Below are 20,789 nucleotides of genomic sequence, written 5' to 3' on the forward strand. Positions count from 1 at the left end.
TTTAATTCGTCGAATTACCAAGTAACCACATGGTGACTGAAAATAAAAAGTGTCAGGTTATTAACATGGTGTAGATAATTTTTATTTCAACAAATTGCTTCGGAAGGTCATCAAGTCTAAGGTTCTGGCTAGGTCATTAGGCTCAACTTTATGAGATAGATTACTATCGTGTTGGTGTGTTATTATGTGTGCTGTCTTGTAATGTTTGGTCATTTAATCGCATCAGCACGAGCTAGAGTGTGATAATAGATTGCTATATACGCTTAATTACCGGATTAATTTATTATCAGGTGTGATTGTTATTTCGGCATAGATTAATTACTACCTTTAAGTTAAACATTTGAAATCGGAGTACTAAGATAGTATTAAAATTTGTAAGCTTTAGGTAGTAATACAGACAATAATCAGGCCATTTTATTTAATTTTGAGTTTAAATAATTTTATTAGAGAGTTAAGTAATACCTTATCTCAAAACTTGAAATATTTACTTGAAGAATTATTGTTTTAAAATTTAAGATAGATAATAATTTATTTATTTCTTTCTGTTTCAGGTAAGTGTTTGTCATTAAAGCTGGATATTTTTGTTTTTCTTAATATTGCCGGTGAATTTTAAAAATCGCATCGAGTGGGTGAGTCAAAGACATTTTAATATCTGAATAAGTAATGAAATTGTTTATTTAAAAATTAGAGCGATTAATAAATGAATCAGAGATTCGCTCGCTGGTGTGCTTAGAGACAAATTTATTCATCACGAATAAAAACGTCTTTGGATTTTAGTAAAAATTCTTACTTTGTATTGTTGAACATTGCAGTGTATTAATGTGAATTTTATTTATTAAATGAATGAAATTTATATTAAATTAAATTAATTAACGTATCAAATTAAATTCATAATTGAATCTGTGGAGCATACAAACAACACATGTATTGAATATCAATAAACAGCGATTTTATTTAAATAAAACTTTGACCAGGATTTAAATAACATTTCCATCTATACTAAATTAAATAATAATCAAAGAAAGAAGCTAAATAAGCGTTTTATTAAACACAAGTTAATTTTTCCTATCAGCAAATAAATTTGTCTCTTAGTGTGCTCGAGTAAAAAAAATGATTAACAAAAAACTAGAAACAATATTACAAATAAGTTTAATTACTATTAATTCACTGGGAAACAATACCAGAAGATAGTCGTGATACAGTCGCACTTGCTAGGCCTCGACTATCTTGAAAGCGTCTCTAAGCTCCGTTATTAAACACACGTAAACTTTCATGCCGATAATTCTTGGTGCGCAAGATGCACCGTCATCGATCTGGTGTTCCTCGATTTTAAAATAATAAAAATAGCTGTGTATCCACGGTATCGGTTATACACTATGTACGACATATACATAAAGGTGTATTATAATTTTAATTAGATTCAAGTCAAACAGCAGTCTTGAGTAGGTGGAATAGAACGTGAGAGAACCATAGCATAAGAACGTAACCTATGCATACCCTATATTTATTACATAGCTTTTTTTTTTTTTTTTTTTTTTAAATTAGACTCACTATTAGCCAGTTATTATTAGTCTTAATTACAACATGACATTATAAAATTTAAATTAACGTCGGGTCATTAATGCGTGCATTGAAAAGTTGAAATCCCGTATCAGTTGCCACTATTGCGCAGATAAAAGGTTTGTCGACTGTAATTGATGGTGTCGATAGTATCATACTGTAAGTAACCGCCATCATAGCTGCAACATAAAATTCAAATCAAAAACTCATTATTTTTCATGTAATAAATTATTTCATTAACTTACATATTCAATATTTACGTTATAATTATTCACAGTCTGATTCGCGATGGCTAATTTATCTTTTTATCTGATTTCATAATAATTACAGAGATTTATTTTATTATTTTTTATTTTGCAGTAATAGCTTCTTGTCAAAATACAATTCATTTACAATTAAAAATAAATAACAAGTAAAGTTAATTGATATTGAAAATCATTTTTTTCCATAAATAGTTAATAGTTATTTACAAAAATTATTTATTACAAACAGTGAAGTTTCGTTAGATTAAAACAAAGCTAAAATAATAGTAAAGTTTTCATTCAGTGACTGAAATAAAATGAAAATGAAAAGCCGTGACGATAAATGAATTAAGCTTGAATAGGATCGACGACACGGACGTTGAAAAGTTGTGCTCCAGTTTGAGTGGCCACAATAGCACAGATAAATGGTCTATCCACGGTGAAATTAACTGTCATCGGTAAACTGCATTTCATCATTAACATAGCTCCAACAAAAACAACAATACACGATTATTTACGAGAAAATGATTCAATGATGATAAAAACAATCATTCAAAAATTTTATAACACATAGGAAAAAAAAAATACATTCAAGAAAGTGAAACTTACCAGTTACTGCTGCAGCTTCACTGCCTTCTTCATTAACTTCAATAAATCCTTTCTGAATAACTTTACTGACTTTTAATCGTTCAGAATCGGTGATATTTCCAAAATCAGCTGAATTTTCAAAAATGTCCTTCACTCCCATCTAAAATAATCAATTTAAATAATTTGGACATTAGGAGCCATTTAAAAAATTATTATCTTACTCCTGCGGCTAACGAGCACAGCTTACCTTAACAAGAGTGTCTTTAAGCTGGAATTCACTTTCGATTTTAAATTTTGGAAGCCTTAGCTCAACTTCTATGCGAGCGCTATCCCTGTGAAGATCTTTGAAGTTTATTTCATGCAAATGTCTCTCACATACCTTCAGTCCATTCATTTCAGTCGGCAAGATAATGAACATACTGATTGAATCGCTGGAATCAGTGCTCTGAAAAACAGTGAGTCAAAAATTAAGTTAGCTAAAAGTCTACCAATGTAGACAATCAAAAATATAAACATTAAAGATTCAGAATAAAAAATAGATACCTCGTAAGGAAGTTCAACATAAGTAGCTTCAAACTCCGGAATATGGCCGAAATTATAGTATCCTTTCCTGAACATCATCGGAACTTGTTTGGTAGTATTTTCGTCGACATGGAACGGCATGGGTTCCGTTAGCTCAGGATCGAACTTTTGTTTCCAATTTCCTTTGAAATAGACCGCGTTGATCAAAACGAGCCTCGTATCTCCATCCAGGTCATCTGGAACGTATTTTATTATATTATATAAAGTAATAAATTAAATTATCAAGATTTATCACATACAACAGTATATTTATTCTGAAGTAACGAGTCATATCTTTCAATCAGCAGCGTTATCGGAAAGACAATACCCGTAGCAGAATTACCTGTTCATTTTTAGTTCAATACAAGTAAAAAATTATCGCGTATTTCGCTTCTGATCACATCCGCTGATGTAATCTACTTGTGAGCTCCAATTGTGTGATTTATAAATAATAATTGTACAGAAGTACTTGCCTGATTTTATGACATCTTTGATGCGATTATTAGTCTTCTCTTCACACCAAGCATTAATAGTCCCAGCGGCTTCTGTAGATTTTCCAAAATCGATAACTTCCGACACAGATCGGAATGTTTTTTCCGTCAGCTCTTTAAATTCTGTCTTCACATTAAATCCCACATTGAAGTAAATTTTGTTGGCCAAACGGAGCTCCACTTTTTTGACAGCCTGTCAAGAAACTCAGTCAAGTACTTGCAGAGGTAGCCAACAAACATCATTAAAAAAAACTTACATTCAGAGAGTCAACAAGCGATTGAAAGCCATTCTTGTTAACTTGATCGTCTTCGGACAATCTCAAGGCATTTCTCAGTTCTTTCTCCGTGTTTCCGCGAGCCCCATAGGTGACCATCGATAACACCATCGACACACTGACCGGCGAGCAGATGAAGTTTGAACTTTCATCTCCTCCCAGTGCCTAAATTTAATATTACAAATTATTATTTCCAATGTTGTTTATTTGTAATCACAATTATCTGTTATTATATTTTAAATTAGGTACATACCTGGTAAAAATTGGTAGAAAATTTATCCAGACTTGTTGCTACGGTGTGTAAAGCTTCGTTCACAGGTGTAGTCATCGCGAATAGATTTTTTTTCGTGAATAAATGCTCAACGTAAACTGTGGTATGCTAGTTAAGCGTAGACCCGCGATCGATTGAATAGAAGGTCTCCCTGCGAGTAAATGCGACGAACTGGCGCCTTTTCGTTAGTATAGCGAAGACAACGCCTGCTACTAGACTATTGCGCGATGACGCAAAGTCACGTGATTGTTATGTTTATTTGTATTCCCGGTTATGCTCACTCGACTTTTTGCTAAAATATTAATCTTCGAGATACCGTGCAATCTTTTAATTTTAATCTTGGTATTATCGTTAAATTAATTTTAAAGGTATATTGAATAAATAAGTTCGTAGGAAATTTTCATAATATTTCTCTTAATTTAGCTCAGTCATTTATTTATTTTATCTGCTGCTAACTTAAGCGGGTTATTTAATTTTTTTTTGTTTTTTATTAAACATTTTATATATTATTTCTATTATTTACTGAAAATTATAAGTTACATATTCAACAACACTCTAAGTAATTACAATGGTTATTTTTATCTCATGACTAATGAAATTTAAGGATTTCCGCGTTGAATCATCAATATAATTATCGTGTTCTTTTAAAGCTGAATTACTCCATAGGGTTTTAGTTAAATACTTTATTTATTTTTTTTATGAATGAGTCTTCGTCGTCTGAAGGTTAGTCAATACAGAGGTCAATGACTCGCGCGCAATGTTGTGTAATTATTCAGAAATAGTTTAAATGCTTATGTTAGATTGAAATTAAGCCGTGAATTATTTATTGTCAGTCTTAATTTATCCAGCAGTCGGATCGATGATACGGGCATTGAAAAGTGGTGCCCCAGTTTCTGTGGCGACTATTACACACACAAATGGTCTGTTTACGATGAACGGTGTGGGTTCCATGAAGGATGCTTTCTTTGGCATTAACAATGCTGCTCGAAAAATAAAAGATTTTTATAAATTTGATTAAATATTTAACTTGATGAATTTACATTTAAATAACAATGGCTTGATAATATTTAAATCTACAATTTAGCTATGAGTAATCATTTAAATTTCAAATTGAATAATTTCAATTATTGCAGAGAAATATTTGTTCATTAAATTTTTCGTAAGCCCATCTAGTTTTTAATTTTTGAGCTATTTTAAAATTTAGTTAGTCAAATTTCAATACGATTAATTATAAATATTATAACTAGAAAGAAAAAAAATTTAATTAGTTTTAATGATAAAATAATGTGATACTAAATAGGTCAAAAATAAAAAATTGAATAGCTTAAAGCGACTAGCAGCTATTTTTGGAGAAAGCAAAAATTTTACCCGTTGCTGAAGCGGCTACACTTCCTATTTCGTTAACTTCTAAAATAGTTTTTTGTATCACTTTACTGACGCTCAATTGCGACGATTCGGAAATTCCACTAAAGTTTGCAGACGGTTCAAAAATTTCTTTCAAACCCAACTAATGAAAATATAAAAAAAAAAAAAACACAGTTAAAAAAAATGTTTTCTTCAAAATTGAATTATTAATTAAAAAAAAAAAATTATTTACTTTCGTCAAAATATTTTTTAAATTCAACGTGCTCTCGACTTTGAACCTAGGAAGTTGTAATTCGCATTCTTTCATATGCTCTCCAGAATTTTCATGTAAATCCTTGAAGTTAACATCATGTAAATTGACCTCGATTTTATTAGCACTATTGACCTCATTGGGTAAGATAATAAACATCGTGACAGGATGGTTTCCATCACCGCTCTATCGACAAGTATAAATATCAATAACAATGAAAAATAGTATACTGATTGAAATTGTTTCTCGAAACAATGAATAAATACTTTATAAAGAAGCTCGATAATTTTAGTGTCAAGATCAGGCAGCTCGTTGTAGTTATATCTGGCTTTTTTCCGCATCATCGGCACGTCCTTAACAGTATTCTCATCAATATGAAACGGCTCGGGTTCTGTATACTTAGGATTAAATTTCCACTTCCATTTGCCTTTAAAGTACACCGCATTTATCAGAACGATTTGCGAGTCGCATAAATCAGCTAAGAAAATTAATTCATTTTCCATTGCATAAGACTATTATTGAAGGCTCTTTAACAAGATCTATTAATAAATTGATAAGAATAACTTGCCTGGTTTAACAACGTCTTTTATAAAATTATTAGTCTTTTCTCCACACCAAGCATTAATAGTCCCAGCGGCTTCTGCAGATTTTCCAAAATCGATAACTTCCGACACAGATCGGAATGTTTTTTCCGTCAGCTCTTTAAATTCTGTCTTCACGTTAAATCCTACATTGAAGTAAATTTTGTTGGCCAAACAAAGCTCCACTTTCTCGACAGCCTGTCAAAACAGCTCAGTCAAGTACTTGCAGAGATAGCCAACAAACATCATTAAAAAAACTTACGTTCAGAGAGTCAACGAGCAATTGAAAGCCGTTCTTGTTAACTTGATCGTCTTCGGAAAATCTCAAGGCGTTTCTCAGTTCTTTCTCCGTGTTTTCGCGAGCCCCATAGGTGACCATCGATAACACCATCGACACACTAATCGGCGAGCAGATAAAGTTTGAACTTTCATCTCCTGCCAGTGCCTAAATTCAATATTAAAAATTATTATTACCAATATTGTTTATTTGTCGTTGCAATTATAAATTATTATTTTTAAAATTAGGCAAATACTTTGTAAAAATTGGTCGACAACTGATTGATACCAGAGGCTACGATATGCAGAGCTTTATTCTCTTCAGACATCTTGCAAACTTGTCTGTTTAAAATGCAAAAATTAACCGCGAATTGGCGTGTTCATACAGGAAGCAAGTGGATGCTTACATCTGCAATAGGGATGACGTAATGTCACGTGGGCTGCACGCATGTGTTGTTTTTAGATTTTTATTGACTACACTTGCGTCTTGTTTACCCTCAAAGCATAAATCAACTATCATCATTGCTCATTTCATTGTACAAAATATTTATTTTTCTAGCATTTACATTATTATAATTACAAAATGTACAATTGAATGTAAATAAATCGTTATTGATATCGTATTTTTATTGGTCTACTTTGATGGATCAACGACGTGTCCTTGAAAAAGTATTGTATTCGTTGGAATATGGACAATCTTGACGATAAACGGCCTGTTGAGGACTATGCGTGAAGAATTTATTCCAGATGTTATTTTTCTCGCCAGTCCTTTAATGAAATTCACTTACGATTAGTTCTTCAATAACTTTCAACAATTTACTCATTTTTACTCACCAGTAGAAGCTGTGGTTTCGCTTCCAGCTTCGTCAACTTCAATGATAGCTTTCTGCACCGCTTTAGTGATTTTCATAGGTTTTTTAGTGATTCCGCTGAAATCGGCGCGATCACGAAACATTCTCCGCATTCCCATCTTATCCAAAATTGGTTGAAAGTCAATTGTGCTCTCGATTTTAAATTTAGACATGTAGAGCTCTATGTTGTCCTCATGACCTTCGAGATGAAGTTTTCTGTAGTCTATATACCCTAGAGTTTGCTCGATTTTTTCCAGACCGTCTTCTTTTATCGGTAGAATCACAAACATAATCAAAGAATGGCGGGAACCTCTAGTCTGTTTCACAATTATTAGTTTTTTAATTACTTGAGCATTGTAAAAATAGTAAAATTTTTCATACATCATAAGGAAGTTCGGCGTAAACAGCTTCTCCTTCAGCGAGAAATCCATAACGAAGCCTACTTTTTTGATACATCATTGGAACGTACTTGTAAGCTTCTGAATTAACGAAAAATGGTTGCAGACTGGTGTGTTCGGTTTTGAACGGCGACTTCCAAGATCCTTTGAAATAGACTCCGCTTACGAGGACTGAAAAGCCTTCTTTGATGTCTTCTATTTTTTGGGGAATCATAATGAAAATTTTAAGTTAAAAACTCTAATAAATGTACAGTACAGTAAAAACATGACTGATGATAGAGTACCAGGTTGAACGATATCTTTGATCAGGTTTCTGGTGCGTCCTTTGCACCAGTCATTAATAAACTGAGCTGTATTCTCGGGGTCTTCAAACTTGAGTCTTCTTGTAGGCGACTTAAAGACGTTTTTGGTCATATTACTAAATTCTCCCTTGACTTTCAAGTGATAGTCGATAAACAATCCTTGCACTAACTTGAAATTAACCTTTTTTATTTTCTGTTTAACAAAAATTTTTCATTAAGCGCCAGCTGTAACTAATCCTTATCGTTAGTTAGTTGCTAGTTCTTACATGCAATGTCGTGATAAGTGACAGGAAACCCTTTTGCCCAAGCTTATCGTCTACTGGCAAATGTAAATTAGACTTCATTTCATATTCCGTGGCACCCCGGGCGCCATAAGCTACCATTGATAATGCAATGCCTGTACTCAAGGGTGAACTTATCAAGTTATCCTTGTGTAATTTAGCCGTTTTCTAAAGTTACAAATTAAATGGGTGTAAAAATAATTGTTTTTTTAGTTAGACGGGTTAATAATGTTTCTACCTTGTATAATTCTACCGCGAATTGGTTCATTCCTTTAGTTGTTTGATAAAGACCATTTTTTTTTCGTCTCGAAACAGCTTTTGCTGACGTGCAAGCCAAAATTGCTCCAAAAATAAACCATATTTCTAAGAAAATTAATTTTTTCAGTAACTTCGAAAGATTTTGAGATTAACTTTGTCCTATTCAAGTTTCAAAATTTTTTAAATATTAAATCAAAATTTATTTACATGGAAATTAAAAATATTTTTTACTTACTGAAGTTCATGATGTTGGCGAGGATACAGATGACATGATGACAGCGGAAGCTTTTTAAATACCAAAATGATCTCGGATAAATTCACCGTAACGTAAATGATCTTGAACTGTTAATTAAAACCCAAATAACATTATAATACTTTCTACACCATTAATTAAAAATAAAACACAGATTGTATTATTAAATTAGAATTTTATTGAAGATATTAATCTGTACATATTTATTTTTTAATAAGACATTGACGTGACGATTGATTAAATAAAAGATAAATCTTAAAATTACATAACGAATGTATACATATTTTTGACAATGAAATAAGTCATTCTTTATTAATTTTAATGCTGTGGTATGCAAATTACAATAAAATCATTTTCAATTTTAACATGTATTAAGTTTCAACTTGATTTAAAGAACCAAGTTACCGTTCCCACTATTTAAATTTAAATTATTCTAATTAGTCATTTGCATTCTAAATTAGTGTTTCATCAACCCAATTTATGATTCATAATCGTAATAATTGAAACAATAATAAAAATTATCACTCAGTCCTTCATTGGCGACTTAACGTGTCCTTGAAGTAAAATACTATTTGTAGCGTTGTGATAAATAACAAAAACAAAAGGACGATTTACATCAACGGTGATTGGTATCGTGTGCCAACTCCTTGATGATTCAAAAAGCACATTATTATCTGAAAAATAAGTAAAATAATAATGTATGATAAATTATATTGTTAAGCGATTCAAAGTCCAGTTTATAACAAATATGTATGAGAGTAGAATGAAATAGAAGCAGAAGTAATGCAATCTAGACAAATTTATTTCCAGACAAAAAAAAATAATTACCAGTAGTAGTTGCCGCCTCAGTACCATGTTCATGAACTTCTATCAAAGCCTTTTGGATTATTTTACTGATCTTAAGTGGCTGACGCTCGGAAATGCCCGAGAAATTAGCGTCATCACGAAACATATTACTCATTTCTATTTTTTCAAGAAACGGTTCAAGGTTCAGGTTACTTTCAACTTTGAACTTTGGCATGTGCAAATATATTTCAGTCTTTAAGTGATGGTCTACCAACGACGCAAAGTTTATCTGATCTAGATTTTCTTCAACTTTACTGAGACCTTCAATTTGATTTGGTAAAATTACAAACATACTTGTAGCGTCTTCTCTGTGAAGTTTCTGTTAATTTTTTAAATTATTATCATTTAATCCTTCGGAAATAAGGATTTTATCTGGAGTTTAAAAATTTTTTTTTTATTTATTTCTTACCTCGTAAGGAAGTTCAATATATATGGCATCCAAATCTGGCAATGTTCCATAATTGAAGGAATTAAGCTGGTACATTACGTCGACATGCTTTGTGGTTTTTTCATCAATATTGAACAGCCTAGGTCGGGTATTTTCAGAATCGAATTTTAATAACCATGGACCAGTAAAATAAGCGACACTTGCCAAAATCATTATTGCGTCATTGATGTCATCTGTATGAATCAAAAATAATTATAGAAGACATTATTACTATACCCACATATAAAACGTTTAGGTAAACTTAAATTTAACAAATCTGTTTATAAATATCAAATTTATCAACGATAACCTACGAGAATCGATTATCCTAGTGATAGCGTCGTTAGTTTTTTTGGCACACCACTTATTGATCGCTTTAACCGCCTCTGATGAGTGCTTAAAATTCACGTGTCTAGTCGATGACCCAAAGACGTTCTTGGTGGTATGCTTGAAGTCGTGTTTAACTTCATAACTTTCTGAGACGAAAACTTTTTGACTCAAGTTAAGTCTTACTTTTTCCATTTTCTACATACAAGACAAAAGTTTGGCATGCAATAGATCGTATAGTATGATAAACCTCAAAGCTATAAAATTGAATGTAATCTTACGTTGAAAGTATCAACAAGCTTCTGAAATCCGTTTTTGTTAGCTTCTTTATCGTCAGGCAGATGTAGACCAGATATCAACTGTTGTTCTGTTGTTTCGTTTGCCCCATAAGCTGCCATAGATAACATGATTCCGATACTTAGAGGCGAATAAATTATATTATCTTTATTATAACCCGATATCGTCTGAATATACGATTAAAAATCATAATCATTAGTATGTATTATAGATAAAAAATTTTTTTTCTACTTACCTTGTGAAAATCCGTTGAAAATTTTCCTATTCCGCTTAAAACTGCATGCATGTTTTTTATTTCCGGGCGATCTTCGGTCATTTTTTCGGGATGCGTTTGCTTTTTTTATTAAAAGATTCCCAGAGCTGATTTAGTCAATGAAAGATAATTTTTATTGTTATTGATTGAAATAATTTTATTTTTGACATTAAGTAAATTTAGATTTGACTCCCGTAAAAAATAATTTTACAACCATACAATCAAATTTATTTGCGTATGTCTGTTTGTTTGTTGATTAAACGCTATCTTAATGTTATCAATTATTAATATCTTTTCGACAAATGAGAAAATAATTTTTTAAACCCAAAAATTTTACAATTAACTAATGCTCATTGAATGATAAATTAATTAAAATTTGTAGTCTTTCTCAATTAAATAAATGTAGACGTCAATTTTACTATCAAAACTACTCACCGCTTATTTGCAGTCTAAATTTTTCTAAATCACTTTTTTTTTTTTTTTTAAATTCATAAATATCTTTAATTAACAAAAAAGTTATAAGAAACATAGCCTAAACATTTTTAATAACCAAAATTTAAAAAAGTCTGATAAAACTAATCGGACTTTAAACTGTTTTTAAGTAAAATATGTTTTACATAAACTTATACAAAAAATTAAATAAATTTTAATAAAAAATTTGCACGTATCCATAATCGTTCAATTAACGATATGAAGTTAGTATTTATCGTGAATGATAAAATAACAAGTCTTGAATTGAAGGTAATTCACTTAGGTAATCAATAATATAAATAACGTGTGTACTCACTAGTATTTTAATGAACAAATGTATTAACTCAATAACTGTTAGTTAGTATCAATTATGATCACTTGTATTTATTATTATTAGTCTTATTTTCGACAAAGTGTCAAAGAAAAGTGACTTTGTCTGCAACTGTCTCACTGCACGAAGAGTAAGTAACAACTATTGTGGAGCTACTGAGAGATTCGCTTTGAATTGATGGTGGGGCAATACGGTCCATGCGCTAACTCAATAGATGTTCGTGTTAGTATTAGTGTTAGATATAATAGCGCTAAGTCATGCTATAGTTTATGTATGTATGTTGATAGTATGAATTTGCAGTGCGTATTGACATTTTTATATCGTAGATATTTCTACAATTATTAGAATTCCTGCTTTATTCTACTGTCTATGGAGGCCAACAACACAGAAAACGATAATACCAATCGGGTATTGTATTTTCCGTTTGTTTTTTAATTAAGGATTAAAATAATGTGTGTCTAACATTCTGAAGGCAAAAATGTTGTAATGTAGAATTCGACAAACCAGTTTTTAGAGATTTTTACAATAAAATAAAAATTCTTTAAATTTAAACAATGATGGATAAAAACATTAAAAATTTTCTCTCTCTTTTTTTCTCCAAAGCGATGTCGTACAAGTAAATTTATGATGTAAATCAAATGAGATTTTTTATTTAATATTTGACACTTACAATATTGACAGTAATACTTTAAAAATTGTATTAGACTAGACATTTAAATTGCGCTCGCGGCTTAATTTCAACCAATAAGAAATAAGTGGCCATATTACTCGATAATCGATATATTTCGAGGCTAATTAACTTCAATTCAATCACCATAAATTTTATATTAGAAAAATATTAATAGTAATGTATTGAAAGTTTAAATAGAAGCGGGGTGTGAATATTCGTTCAGTGGCACGTGAATAAGCCTACACTATGTCTGTTTCGTGTATGTAAGTGTGAAGCCTCAGTAAGGATATAGTCTATGCATAGTCCTGTGTTCCGTGCCATCGGACGAACATTCATATCCCATGTTAGTGTTACAAATAAATCAATTTATTTAAAAATTATCAGCCTTAATAACTCACAATTTTCACAGTTTTGTTGACAAATAAATTCTAGAAATTTTTACTGGCTACTTACTACGCAACTGATACAATTGTAGGAGTGGTGAACACTTTACTATGATTGTATCGGAATCCATGCACTAGGAAATTTTTTGTGCGCCTGCGTACGTTTTTTTATTCATCAAGTTCGGGTGACTGCTCACTGGCTCCAATAATATTACTGCAGAATCGTGCTACTATATTAGTCTGTTCTATATCTATCTACCCGCTTGTCAAATTTTGATAAAAATCTTTGATTTTTTTCGAAGCACTAATAATTAATTGTCTAATTAACTATTGTAGGGTCGTCAAAATTCACAACTTGAACTGTTGTGCTTGAACTCAGTTCGTAGGACCAGCATTATATACAATTTTTGTTTAAAAAAAAATAAATAAAAATTATTTTACATGTTCTAAAATTTTTTTAAGGAAATAATCAAAATTAGAAACCAGATTAAAATAATATTTTTCAAAGTTTTTATTGGAAACATATTTCTAATTACAAAAATATTTTGCAACAATGTTCTTTAATCCATGGTAGGCAAAGTAACATGACCTTGGAACAGAACAGAATTAGTACCACTGTGATGAATAACGTATATAAAAGGTCGATTAATTTCAACAGCAATCGGTTCTGGGTAATCTATCAAGGCAGACATGGGAACTGCAACAATAGCTGAAAAAAAGTATTTTTAATTTCCAAATTAAAGGATCAAAAATTTGATTCTTTCCAATCAATACTCTTTATTGTCGTAAAATCAGTTTAAAATATATCTATTTTTTATAATCTAATTTATATCAAACAAAATTAGAAAACCGGCTCGGAAATATGTCCTTGGAACAAAACAGCATTCGCTGCAGAATGGACAATCGTATAGATAAAGGGTCTGTCAATCATCACTGTTATCGGTGTAGGGTGTGGAATTTTAGACGATCTAAACGATATCACCCCCGCTAGAATAAAAGATACTTTTGCTGACACCAGTCGAGCCAGATACTTCAATAATATAATAGAATAATCACCTGTAACTGCTGAAGCTTCACTTCCTTCTTCATTTACTTCAATGAATGCCTTTTGAATTACTTTGCTCACTTTTAAGGGCGGAGAATCTGTTATACCCGTGAAATCAGCGCTGTCTGAGAACATATCAGTCATTCCCACCTTCTCCAAAATCGGCTGGAGCTGAAGTGTGCTCTCAATTTTGAATTTAGGCATGTACAAGTGCATATCAGTCATTCTTTGATTGTCATGCATGTTTTTGAAGTTGAGGGTGTGCAAAGAATTTTCAGATTTTGAAAGACCATTAACATTGTTAGGCAGAATTATAAACATACTGATTGCATCATTTTCGTCTTCTTTCTATAAAATCAAACGGATTAGGCGGATTCTCTTAATTAAGAAATCACTCAATAGAAATGTACCTCGTATGGAAGTTCTACAAAAATAGCATCAAGTTCAGGCAGCTCTCCATAATTGAACGCGTGTTTTTGATGCATCATATCAACGTCTTTCGTGGTTTTTTCATCGACATGGAATGGCTGTCGTAAAGTTTGTTCGCCTTTAAACTTTGACAGCCAGTTACCTTTGAAATAAACTGCGTTTAGCAAAACCATCGCAGCTCCATTCAAGTCATCTGTTAATGTTTGAATATTTTTTATAAAATTTACTAATTCATTTTTTAAGGATTCAATTTTCCACAAGTTGCTAACCTGGTTGGATGATCTCTTTAATCCTGCTGTTCGTTTGTTCTTCGCACCATTTATTTATCGTTTGTGAAGACTCGACAGCTTTAGTAAAATCTAAACTTTGTGCAGTTGATCGGAAGTTGTTTTCGGTTATAGCTTTGAAATCAGGTTTCATTTCGAAGCCCGTAGTTGTGAAAATTTTTTGCGCTAGTTTTAGCTGAACTTTCTTCACACTCTATAATATCAAAAAAATTTTAAGAAGTATTTTTTATAAATATAATGAAATCTTAATTTTAAATAAATAGATAAAATTATTTAAATAATTTAATTCAATTATTCCATAAAAAATAATTCTTTAATTTCTTAATACGTCGGTGTATAAAAAATTCTATATTGTATATTTATGTCCATTAAAATTCTGAAAAAAATTTTTCTAAAGTAATAAAATAGTATACTTACATTGAGGGTATCAATAAGAGACTGGATACCGCTCTTACCGACAGCGTCGTTCTCAGGCATACGTAAACTCGTTCGCATTTGTTTTTCCGTGTTTCCACGAGCGCCGTACGCTGCCATAGACAATACAATACCAGCACTTAGTGGTGAGCAGATAAGATTATCTTTTGTGCTTTCCGATGACGTCTGAGTGAATTAAACAATTATCAAATCAATATTTAAAGAAATAATCGTAATAAAATACTTTTTGCTAAAAGTAGCAATCAAATATTTTTACAAACTAAATTCCATAAAAGATTACATTAATATACTCACTTTGTAAAAATCTGCCGAAAATTGGTTCATTCCACCGGAAACTGCTCTTAAATTTTCTTCATTTTCCGGCGATGCCAACGAATTTTCGCAGTTTAACATTGTCAATATTAAAACGGATCCTATCAGCCATTTCGTTTCTACAATAAATTATTTTATTTATCAATTATACACATTATCACGGCTTTTATCGATTGTCATTAATTTTTTGTTATTTGACGTGTATGTGCAAAAATAAAAGTGTACTTACGGTGAATCATTTTTGTTTAAAAAGTATAAAATACTCGATGATCTACGTTGGCCGCAATACGAGTTGTGAATGATAACGTATAAAAATGTCGTCGTTATTTAAAGGCTGATTACAAAGAAATTCCCCCCTTTTCTCACTTAAACATTTCTGAACTGGATATAAAAGCACTTGAAAAAATCTTTTATTAGTTTTAATGTTGAGAGGCCATAGGCGAGTAAGTTATCGCTGATAACTTATGTTTATGTTATGATTTTCTTACTAGTGATTCCAACGAGCTTCTCTTAACTATCAACTGTTTATAGAGTAATTGTTGGTTATTCAACATAAAATTTTTTTATACTGATACAACATTGTATACACTATGTACACTGAGTTAGTCATCTGGGTTTTTCTGTCTCGTTTGTCAAATTACATTATGTAATTTATTGTCTTGTACATCGATATTGTTTTTCCCCGTTTTTCATTATCAAATAATTTATTTACTGACAATCAATATTAACATAATGTATGAACGTTTCTTGGTAAAAACATTATTTTATTTTTACTCCTTCTTTAGGCTGATTGTCGCCATATGGATGGAAATAGCAATGATTGCTTATCGAGTCAGCCATATTGGAAGGATTAATAATTCTTGGAAAAAATATTTTTATTGTAAAATATTCATCTGTGTTTTTCTCTTTTGCTTGTTAAATTATATAATACAATTGACTTTCGTACATTAATGTTATTTTTTCATTTTTTTTATCTCAAATATTTCATTTTGATCGACACTTGATATAATATACGATCGTTTCTCAGTAAAAAATTTTTTTTTATATTTACTCTTCATTTGCTTTAAATCTAATTTAAAAACGAAAATTATTTATTTTTATGTCTGTAAATATTTATTCAAAAAAATCGAAGTAGATATTTTTTAAAAATCTTCACAAAAATTCCAGGTCAAGTATGTTAATTATTTGGACGGTGATGTTACATGTCCTTGGAATAAAATAGTATCGGTTTCATGGTGGTAGAGTATAAATGCGAAAGGATGATCAACTTTGACATCAATTGGTGGAGTAGGAAAAATTGGTGCTGACATTGGCATTGCTACCATGGCTAAAATAAAAAAAAAAAATTCAAATATCAACAAAACAGATCAATTTGCGATAAATAATTACAAAAAATTAGTGAAAATATTTTACCAGTAACAGCCGCGGCTTCACTTCCTTTCTCGTTAACTTCGATAAATGCCTTTTGGATTACTTTGCTGACCTTCAGTTTTGGTTTTTCGGTAATTCCCGTAAAATTAGCGTCATTTGTAAACATGTCAGTCATTCCCAATTTCTCGAGAACATCGTTAACATTGATGGTACTTTCTATTTTGAATTTAGGCAACCAGAGATTCACTAACGTTTCATGTTGGTTTTCGAAAAGCCCTTTGATGTTCAGTTTGGGAATTGATTCTTCAGCTTTCGGCAGGCCACCTACCGTATTGGGAAGAATGATAAACATAGTAGTTGAATCGCTGTCTGTACTTGACTGAAAAAAATCAAATGATGTTAATTATATTCAAAAAATTTTTAAACATAATGCAAATCAAAATTTAACGTGTAAAAATAAATACAATGTAAGGAAGCTCCACATAAATAGCGTCAAGTTCAGGAAGAGTTCCATAATTGAAGCGTTTTTGTTGGAACATCATGTCGACTTCTTTTGTAGTTTTTTTATCAACATTGAAAGGCTTCGATCGAGTCATATAAGATTTAAAAGGTGAAACCCAATCTCCTTTGAAGTACAATGCATTAACCAATACGAGACTTGCATCTTTAACGTCGTCTAAAATTGTTCAAAAATATATTAGCCATGCTTCCGACATGACAATCTATTACATCGATTCATTTTAATAGTTACCTGGACTAACGACGTCTTTGATACGATTGTTAGTTTTTTCAGCAGACCAATTGTTGATAGTTGCTGCAGCTTCAGCCCCTTTACTGAAATCCACAATCTCTGCAGTCGATCCAAAATCTTTTTCAGTCATATCTTTGTAATCAGGTTTCAATTCGACACCTTTTCCCAAAAATATTTTATTGGCTAATTTAAGCTCTATCGCTTTTACGTTCTACAAGAGAAAATAATACTTTGAGTAATAATTACCACAAGATTTATCACAAGATTACTTACAGCAAAAGTATCCATTAATTTTCGATAGCTGTTTCTACCAGCTGAATCGTCTTCGGACAGGTGTAAACCTGCTCGCATTTGCTTAGCCGTATTTCCTCGAGCCCCGTACGCAGCCATTGCTAAAATCATGTTCGCGCTCATTGGTGAGCATATAAGATTATCTGATCCATCATTTACTTTCTAAATAATTTCATTTCATTAGAATCAATAACAAATTTACTTTTTTATTAAATTAATATTTATTTTAGTGCATACATGATAGAATTCCTGAGAAAATTGTCTTATTCCTTGGAATACATGTCTCGAAATTTCCTCGGTTTCAGGAACTGAAGCTGTCAAAATATTCCCGAAATTGTGAACTATCAGAATGGCTCCAACAATCCAAGTAATATCTAGAATAATTTATCGTTAAATAAATAACTTTCTAAGATTCTTATTCGAAGTAAATTTTGTTACTCACAGTAAGCCATCGCAGTGAATATCGCAACGTAATCACCGCGTTCTAAACAAATCGGAGTACAACCGCTGAATAATTACTGAAGCCGCTATCTTAGCTTATAAAGACTGAGTTAGTATTAGGGATTTCCCCTTCTTTTTATTGGTACTTATTATTAATTTTTAATGTATTTCCTGTTTTAATGAAATTATTACCATGTAACAAAATAACCAAGTAATAAAACAACCGGATGACAAAATATCGAGATCATAAAAGTTTATAATAAATCTCTCGAAAATAAATCAACAAGTAAGCTAGTGTTACGAATTTCCTCTTCTTTTTGTCGGTACTTATTAATAATTTTTAATAGATTTTTTATTTTTCCTATTTAATATAATTTATAATGATACTTCAAAGACGAAAGATCAATAAAGTTATCAACATAATGATTTAAATACAGTATCTGTATTTGTGTCAACTATTATTTGTATCATTAGCGTCAGTGTCAAGAGATAGTCTCTATTACATAAGGCTCTACATATAAATTAGCTTATTTGTGGAAATAATATTTACATTACACTTGATTATTTTTAAGCAAATACTTATCAATATTTTTCATTCATTTGTGTCTTTTTTATTACAATAATCAAATTATAAAATGTTTTATTAGATCAAAAAAACAAATTTTATTATATCATTGGATCAGTAATGTGTCCTTGGGACAGAATAGTATTTGTTGCAGGATGGACAATTGTAAAAATAAACGGTCTGTCAATAATAACTGATATATGTTTCGGACCGTGGAAATTTCCAGATCTCGCCATCCCAACCATCCCTGTAATCACAAATTTTACAAGTTACAAACTTTTAGCGTCTTCAAACAATAAAAAAAAAATTATTAACAGTAATTTCAATTACCAGTAGCTGCAGCTGCTTCGCTTCCCTCTTCGTTAACTTCAATGAAAGCTTTCTGAACAACTTTACTGATTGTTAGTGGTGGAGCTTCCGTTATTCCTCCAAAATCAGCTGAATTTTGAAACATATCGGTCATTCCCATTTTTTCGAGTATCGGTTGTAGTTGAAGCGTGCTTTCTACTTTGAATTTAGGCAGTGATAACTGCAAAAGGGTTGAATGTTGATTGTCGTGAAGTTCTTTGAAGTTAACTTTATTCAATGACTCTTCAGCTTTCTTTAAACCAGTAATTTGATTTGGTAGAATTATGAACATACTTGTTGCGTCGTTTTCGGTAGTTTTCTGAAATGCAAATTTTTATGGAAACACATACACAAATAAATTCAGATGAGATACTTTTTACAGGAATAAATTGTGAGTAATAAGTTACTTTGTACGGAAGTTCAACAAAAATAGCATCGAGATCAGAAAGTTTTCCGTAATTAAAGTTCTTTCGTTTGAACATCATGTCAGCATCTTTAGTAGTTTTTTCATCTATATGGAACGGTATCGGTTCTGAAAGGTATTTTTCAAATTTTTCTTCCCAATTGCCTTTGAAATAAACGGCATTTACCAAAACTATTGAAGCTCCTTTAACATCATCTATAAAAATTAAAAATGCTCGAAATTAAGCTCGATTATAATGAGATAAGTAAATAATAAACAAAATAAATTCTACTAGACTACCTTCACTGAGAAGGTTCTTAATATGATCATTTGTTTGTTGTGAGCACCAATTATTAATTGTCCGGCTAGCGTCTTCTGCTTTGTTATCAAAATCCAAACTCTCTGCAACTGAGTAAAAGTTTTTTTCAGTAATATCTTTGAAGTCTTGTTTTACTTCAAAACCTATTGCCGTAAAAATTTTTTGAGCCAATTTAAGATCAACGCTATTGATACCCTAGCATAACGAAAAATTATTCTGTATCAAGAAATTGTTTAAACTCTTTCGAGAATATTTGAAGAAAAATTAATCAAGCTCACATGTAGACTGTCAAGCAACGATTGGAAACCGTTTTTACCAACGGCGTTATCTTCAGGCATACGTAAACTTGCTCGCATTTGTTTCTCCGTATTCCCTCGAGCGCCGTAAGTTGCCATTGCCAGAACTACGCCGGCACTTATTGGTGAACAGATTAGATTATTCGGATTGTTCTCCGATGATTTCTAAATAGTAAATTTTTTGTTTAATAACCGAAATTATAAAGAATAGCAGAATCGTACTTGATAAAATTCAGTAGCAAATTGGTTCATTCCATTAGCAACTGCCATTAGAGAATCCTTATTTTCCGGGCCATCAGCGATTATGGTCGCAAAATTTGAAATTACTAAAATAGCTCCAAGCCATGTTAGTTCTGAAGAACAAACAGCGTTAATTAATGTTAATAAAAAAACATGTTGTATTATAGAAATTATGTTCTGTTACTTACGATATCTCATTATTGATGCAGTATCTAACCTCTTAGTCGATATTAGTTGCAGTTTATAAGTCTGAGTTCTAGTTTTGATCTCGGCTATTTAATGTGCCATTTACGTAATGTCATATTTTGTTTTAAATGTCTATTCATTTTTTTTTTTTTTTTCTTTAAAAGGCAAAGTGTTATCAAATCGATAAGTTCAATGTCGATAAATTTTTTACATTAAACAGTAATGTAGCATTAAATTTATTTTCATCATAAATTTCCAAAGT

At 31.1% G+C, this 20,789-nt stretch overlaps 6 protein-coding genes across 14 annotated transcripts in view; 1 reads left to right on the forward strand and 5 right to left on the reverse strand.

The window, feature by feature from the left end:
- Nucleotides 1–20,789, forward strand: part of LOC141527399 (uncharacterized) — a 111,519-nt gene that overhangs the window by 6,938 nt on the left and 83,792 nt on the right. The gene's annotated exons all lie outside the window — the stretch shown is intronic.
- Nucleotides 1,010–4,137, reverse strand: LOC141527408 (iris-like). Of its 2 annotated transcripts, none has more exons than XM_074242883.1 (7): nucleotides 3,971–4,137; nucleotides 3,700–3,882; nucleotides 3,425–3,635; nucleotides 2,934–3,148; nucleotides 2,638–2,835; nucleotides 2,412–2,550; nucleotides 1,010–1,739 (listed from the first exon to the last, which is right to left on the reverse strand). In XM_074242883.1, exons 1-7 carry the CDS (start codon nucleotides 4,043–4,045, stop codon nucleotides 1,600–1,602), a joined length of 1,161 nt encoding a protein of 386 aa, XP_074098984.1. In that variant the 5' UTR covers nucleotides 4,046–4,137; the 3' UTR covers nucleotides 1,010–1,599. The 2 variants fall into 2 exon arrangements, with proteins under 2 accessions (XP_074098984.1, XP_074098985.1); XM_074242884.1 differs by lacking the exon at nucleotides 1,010–1,739 and adding an exon at nucleotides 1,894–2,287 and having other exon boundaries at nucleotides 3,971–4,136.
- LOC141527344 (uncharacterized) lies at nucleotides 4,814–15,700 on the reverse strand. The gene is made up of 15 exons (XM_074242764.1): nucleotides 15,546–15,700; nucleotides 15,299–15,435; nucleotides 14,987–15,169; nucleotides 14,552–14,762; nucleotides 14,264–14,475; nucleotides 13,865–14,201; nucleotides 13,371–13,517; nucleotides 6,868–6,973; nucleotides 6,718–6,802; nucleotides 6,447–6,629; nucleotides 6,172–6,382; nucleotides 5,870–6,081; nucleotides 5,586–5,789; nucleotides 5,357–5,495; nucleotides 4,814–4,968 (listed from the first exon to the last, which is right to left on the reverse strand). Exons 1-15 carry the CDS (start codon nucleotides 15,553–15,555, stop codon nucleotides 4,829–4,831), a joined length of 2,517 nt encoding a protein of 838 aa, XP_074098865.1. The 5' UTR covers nucleotides 15,556–15,700; the 3' UTR covers nucleotides 4,814–4,828.
- On the reverse strand, nucleotides 7,003–8,810 carry LOC141527405 (serpin I2-like). The gene is made up of 7 exons (XM_074242879.1): nucleotides 8,786–8,810; nucleotides 8,531–8,655; nucleotides 8,278–8,460; nucleotides 7,994–8,204; nucleotides 7,693–7,904; nucleotides 7,295–7,628; nucleotides 7,003–7,228 (listed from the first exon to the last, which is right to left on the reverse strand). Exons 1-7 carry the CDS (start codon nucleotides 8,793–8,795, stop codon nucleotides 7,095–7,097), a joined length of 1,209 nt encoding a protein of 402 aa, XP_074098980.1. The 5' UTR covers nucleotides 8,796–8,810; the 3' UTR covers nucleotides 7,003–7,094.
- On the reverse strand, nucleotides 8,959–11,900 carry LOC141527407 (serpin B4-like). Of its 2 annotated transcripts, none has more exons than XM_074242881.1 (7): nucleotides 11,741–11,900; nucleotides 10,936–11,060; nucleotides 10,685–10,867; nucleotides 10,391–10,601; nucleotides 10,059–10,270; nucleotides 9,632–9,968; nucleotides 8,959–9,477 (listed from the first exon to the last, which is right to left on the reverse strand). In XM_074242881.1, exons 2-7 carry the CDS (start codon nucleotides 11,014–11,016, stop codon nucleotides 9,329–9,331), a joined length of 1,173 nt encoding a protein of 390 aa, XP_074098982.1. In that variant the 5' UTR covers nucleotides 11,017–11,060; nucleotides 11,741–11,900; the 3' UTR covers nucleotides 8,959–9,328. The 2 variants fall into 2 exon arrangements, with proteins under 2 accessions (XP_074098982.1, XP_074098983.1); XM_074242882.1 differs by lacking the exon at nucleotides 11,741–11,900 and adding an exon at nucleotides 11,389–11,407.
- Nucleotides 16,404–20,554, reverse strand: LOC141527345 (uncharacterized). Its single transcript, XM_074242765.1, has 14 exons — nucleotides 20,530–20,554; nucleotides 20,324–20,454; nucleotides 20,084–20,266; nucleotides 19,787–20,000; nucleotides 19,491–19,702; nucleotides 19,066–19,402; nucleotides 18,838–18,982; nucleotides 18,172–18,236; nucleotides 17,967–18,103; nucleotides 17,712–17,891; nucleotides 17,439–17,649; nucleotides 17,152–17,363; nucleotides 16,730–17,066; nucleotides 16,404–16,643 (listed from the first exon to the last, which is right to left on the reverse strand). Exons 1-14 carry the CDS (start codon nucleotides 20,537–20,539, stop codon nucleotides 16,498–16,500), a joined length of 2,520 nt encoding a protein of 839 aa, XP_074098866.1. The 5' UTR covers nucleotides 20,540–20,554; the 3' UTR covers nucleotides 16,404–16,497.

Source organism: Cotesia typhae, unplaced genomic scaffold (genome assembly GCF_013202065.1).
Source record: "Cotesia typhae breed Kobodo isofemale line unplaced genomic scaffold, CoteBio_Ctyphae contig_4, whole genome shotgun sequence".
Classification (NCBI taxonomy): Eukaryota; Metazoa; Arthropoda; class Insecta; order Hymenoptera; family Braconidae; genus Cotesia; species Cotesia typhae.

Excerpts from the sequence above, each read along its gene's own strand:
- LOC141527407 (XM_074242881.1), bottom strand. The coding sequence starts at position 11,016 with ATGACCGAAGATCGCCCGGAAATAAAAAACATGCATGCAGTTTTAAGC. Across the intron at positions 10,271-10,390 it reads CACTAGGATAATCGATTCTC|ATGACATCAATGACGCAATA; the intron begins GTAGGTTATCGT and ends TGATTCATACAG. Across the intron at positions 9,478-9,631 it reads TGAGGCGGCAACTACTACTG|ATAATAATGTGCTTTTTGAA; the intron begins GTAATTATTTTT and ends CTTATTTTTCAG.
- LOC141527408 (XM_074242883.1), bottom strand. The coding sequence starts at position 4,045 with ATGACTACACCTGTGAACGAAGCTTTACACACCGTAGCAACAAGTCTG. Across the intron at positions 3,883-3,970 it reads TTTCTACCAATTTTTACCAG|GCACTGGGAGGAGATGAAAG; the intron begins GTATGTACCTAA and ends TATTAAATTTAG. Across the intron at positions 3,636-3,699 it reads CGCTTGTTGACTCTCTGAAT|GCTGTCAAAAAAGTGGAGCT; the intron begins GTAAGTTTTTTT and ends GTTTCTTGACAG.
- LOC141527344 (XM_074242764.1), bottom strand. Across the intron at positions 14,202-14,263 it reads TTGTAGAACTTCCATACGAG|AAAGAAGACGAAAATGATGC; the intron begins GTACATTTCTAT and ends TTGATTTTATAG. Across the intron at positions 5,496-5,585 it reads TAAAAAATATTTTGACGAAA|TTGGGTTTGAAAGAAATTTT; the intron begins GTAAATAATTTT and ends TATTTTCATTAG.
- LOC141527345 (XM_074242765.1), bottom strand. Across the intron at positions 19,703-19,786 it reads TAAGAACCTTCTCAGTGAAG|ATGATGTTAAAGGAGCTTCA; the intron begins GTAGTCTAGTAG and ends TAATTTTTATAG. Across the intron at positions 18,104-18,171 it reads ATTCACTGCGATGGCTTACT|ATATTACTTGGATTGTTGGA; the intron begins GTGAGTAACAAA and ends AAATTATTCTAG.
- LOC141527405 (XM_074242879.1), bottom strand. Across the intron at positions 8,205-8,277 it reads CACTTATCACGACATTGCAT|AAAATAAAAAAGGTTAATTT; the intron begins GTAAGAACTAGC and ends TTTGTTAAACAG. Across the intron at positions 7,629-7,692 it reads ACGCCGAACTTCCTTATGAT|ACTAGAGGTTCCCGCCATTC; the intron begins GTATGAAAAATT and ends ATTGTGAAACAG.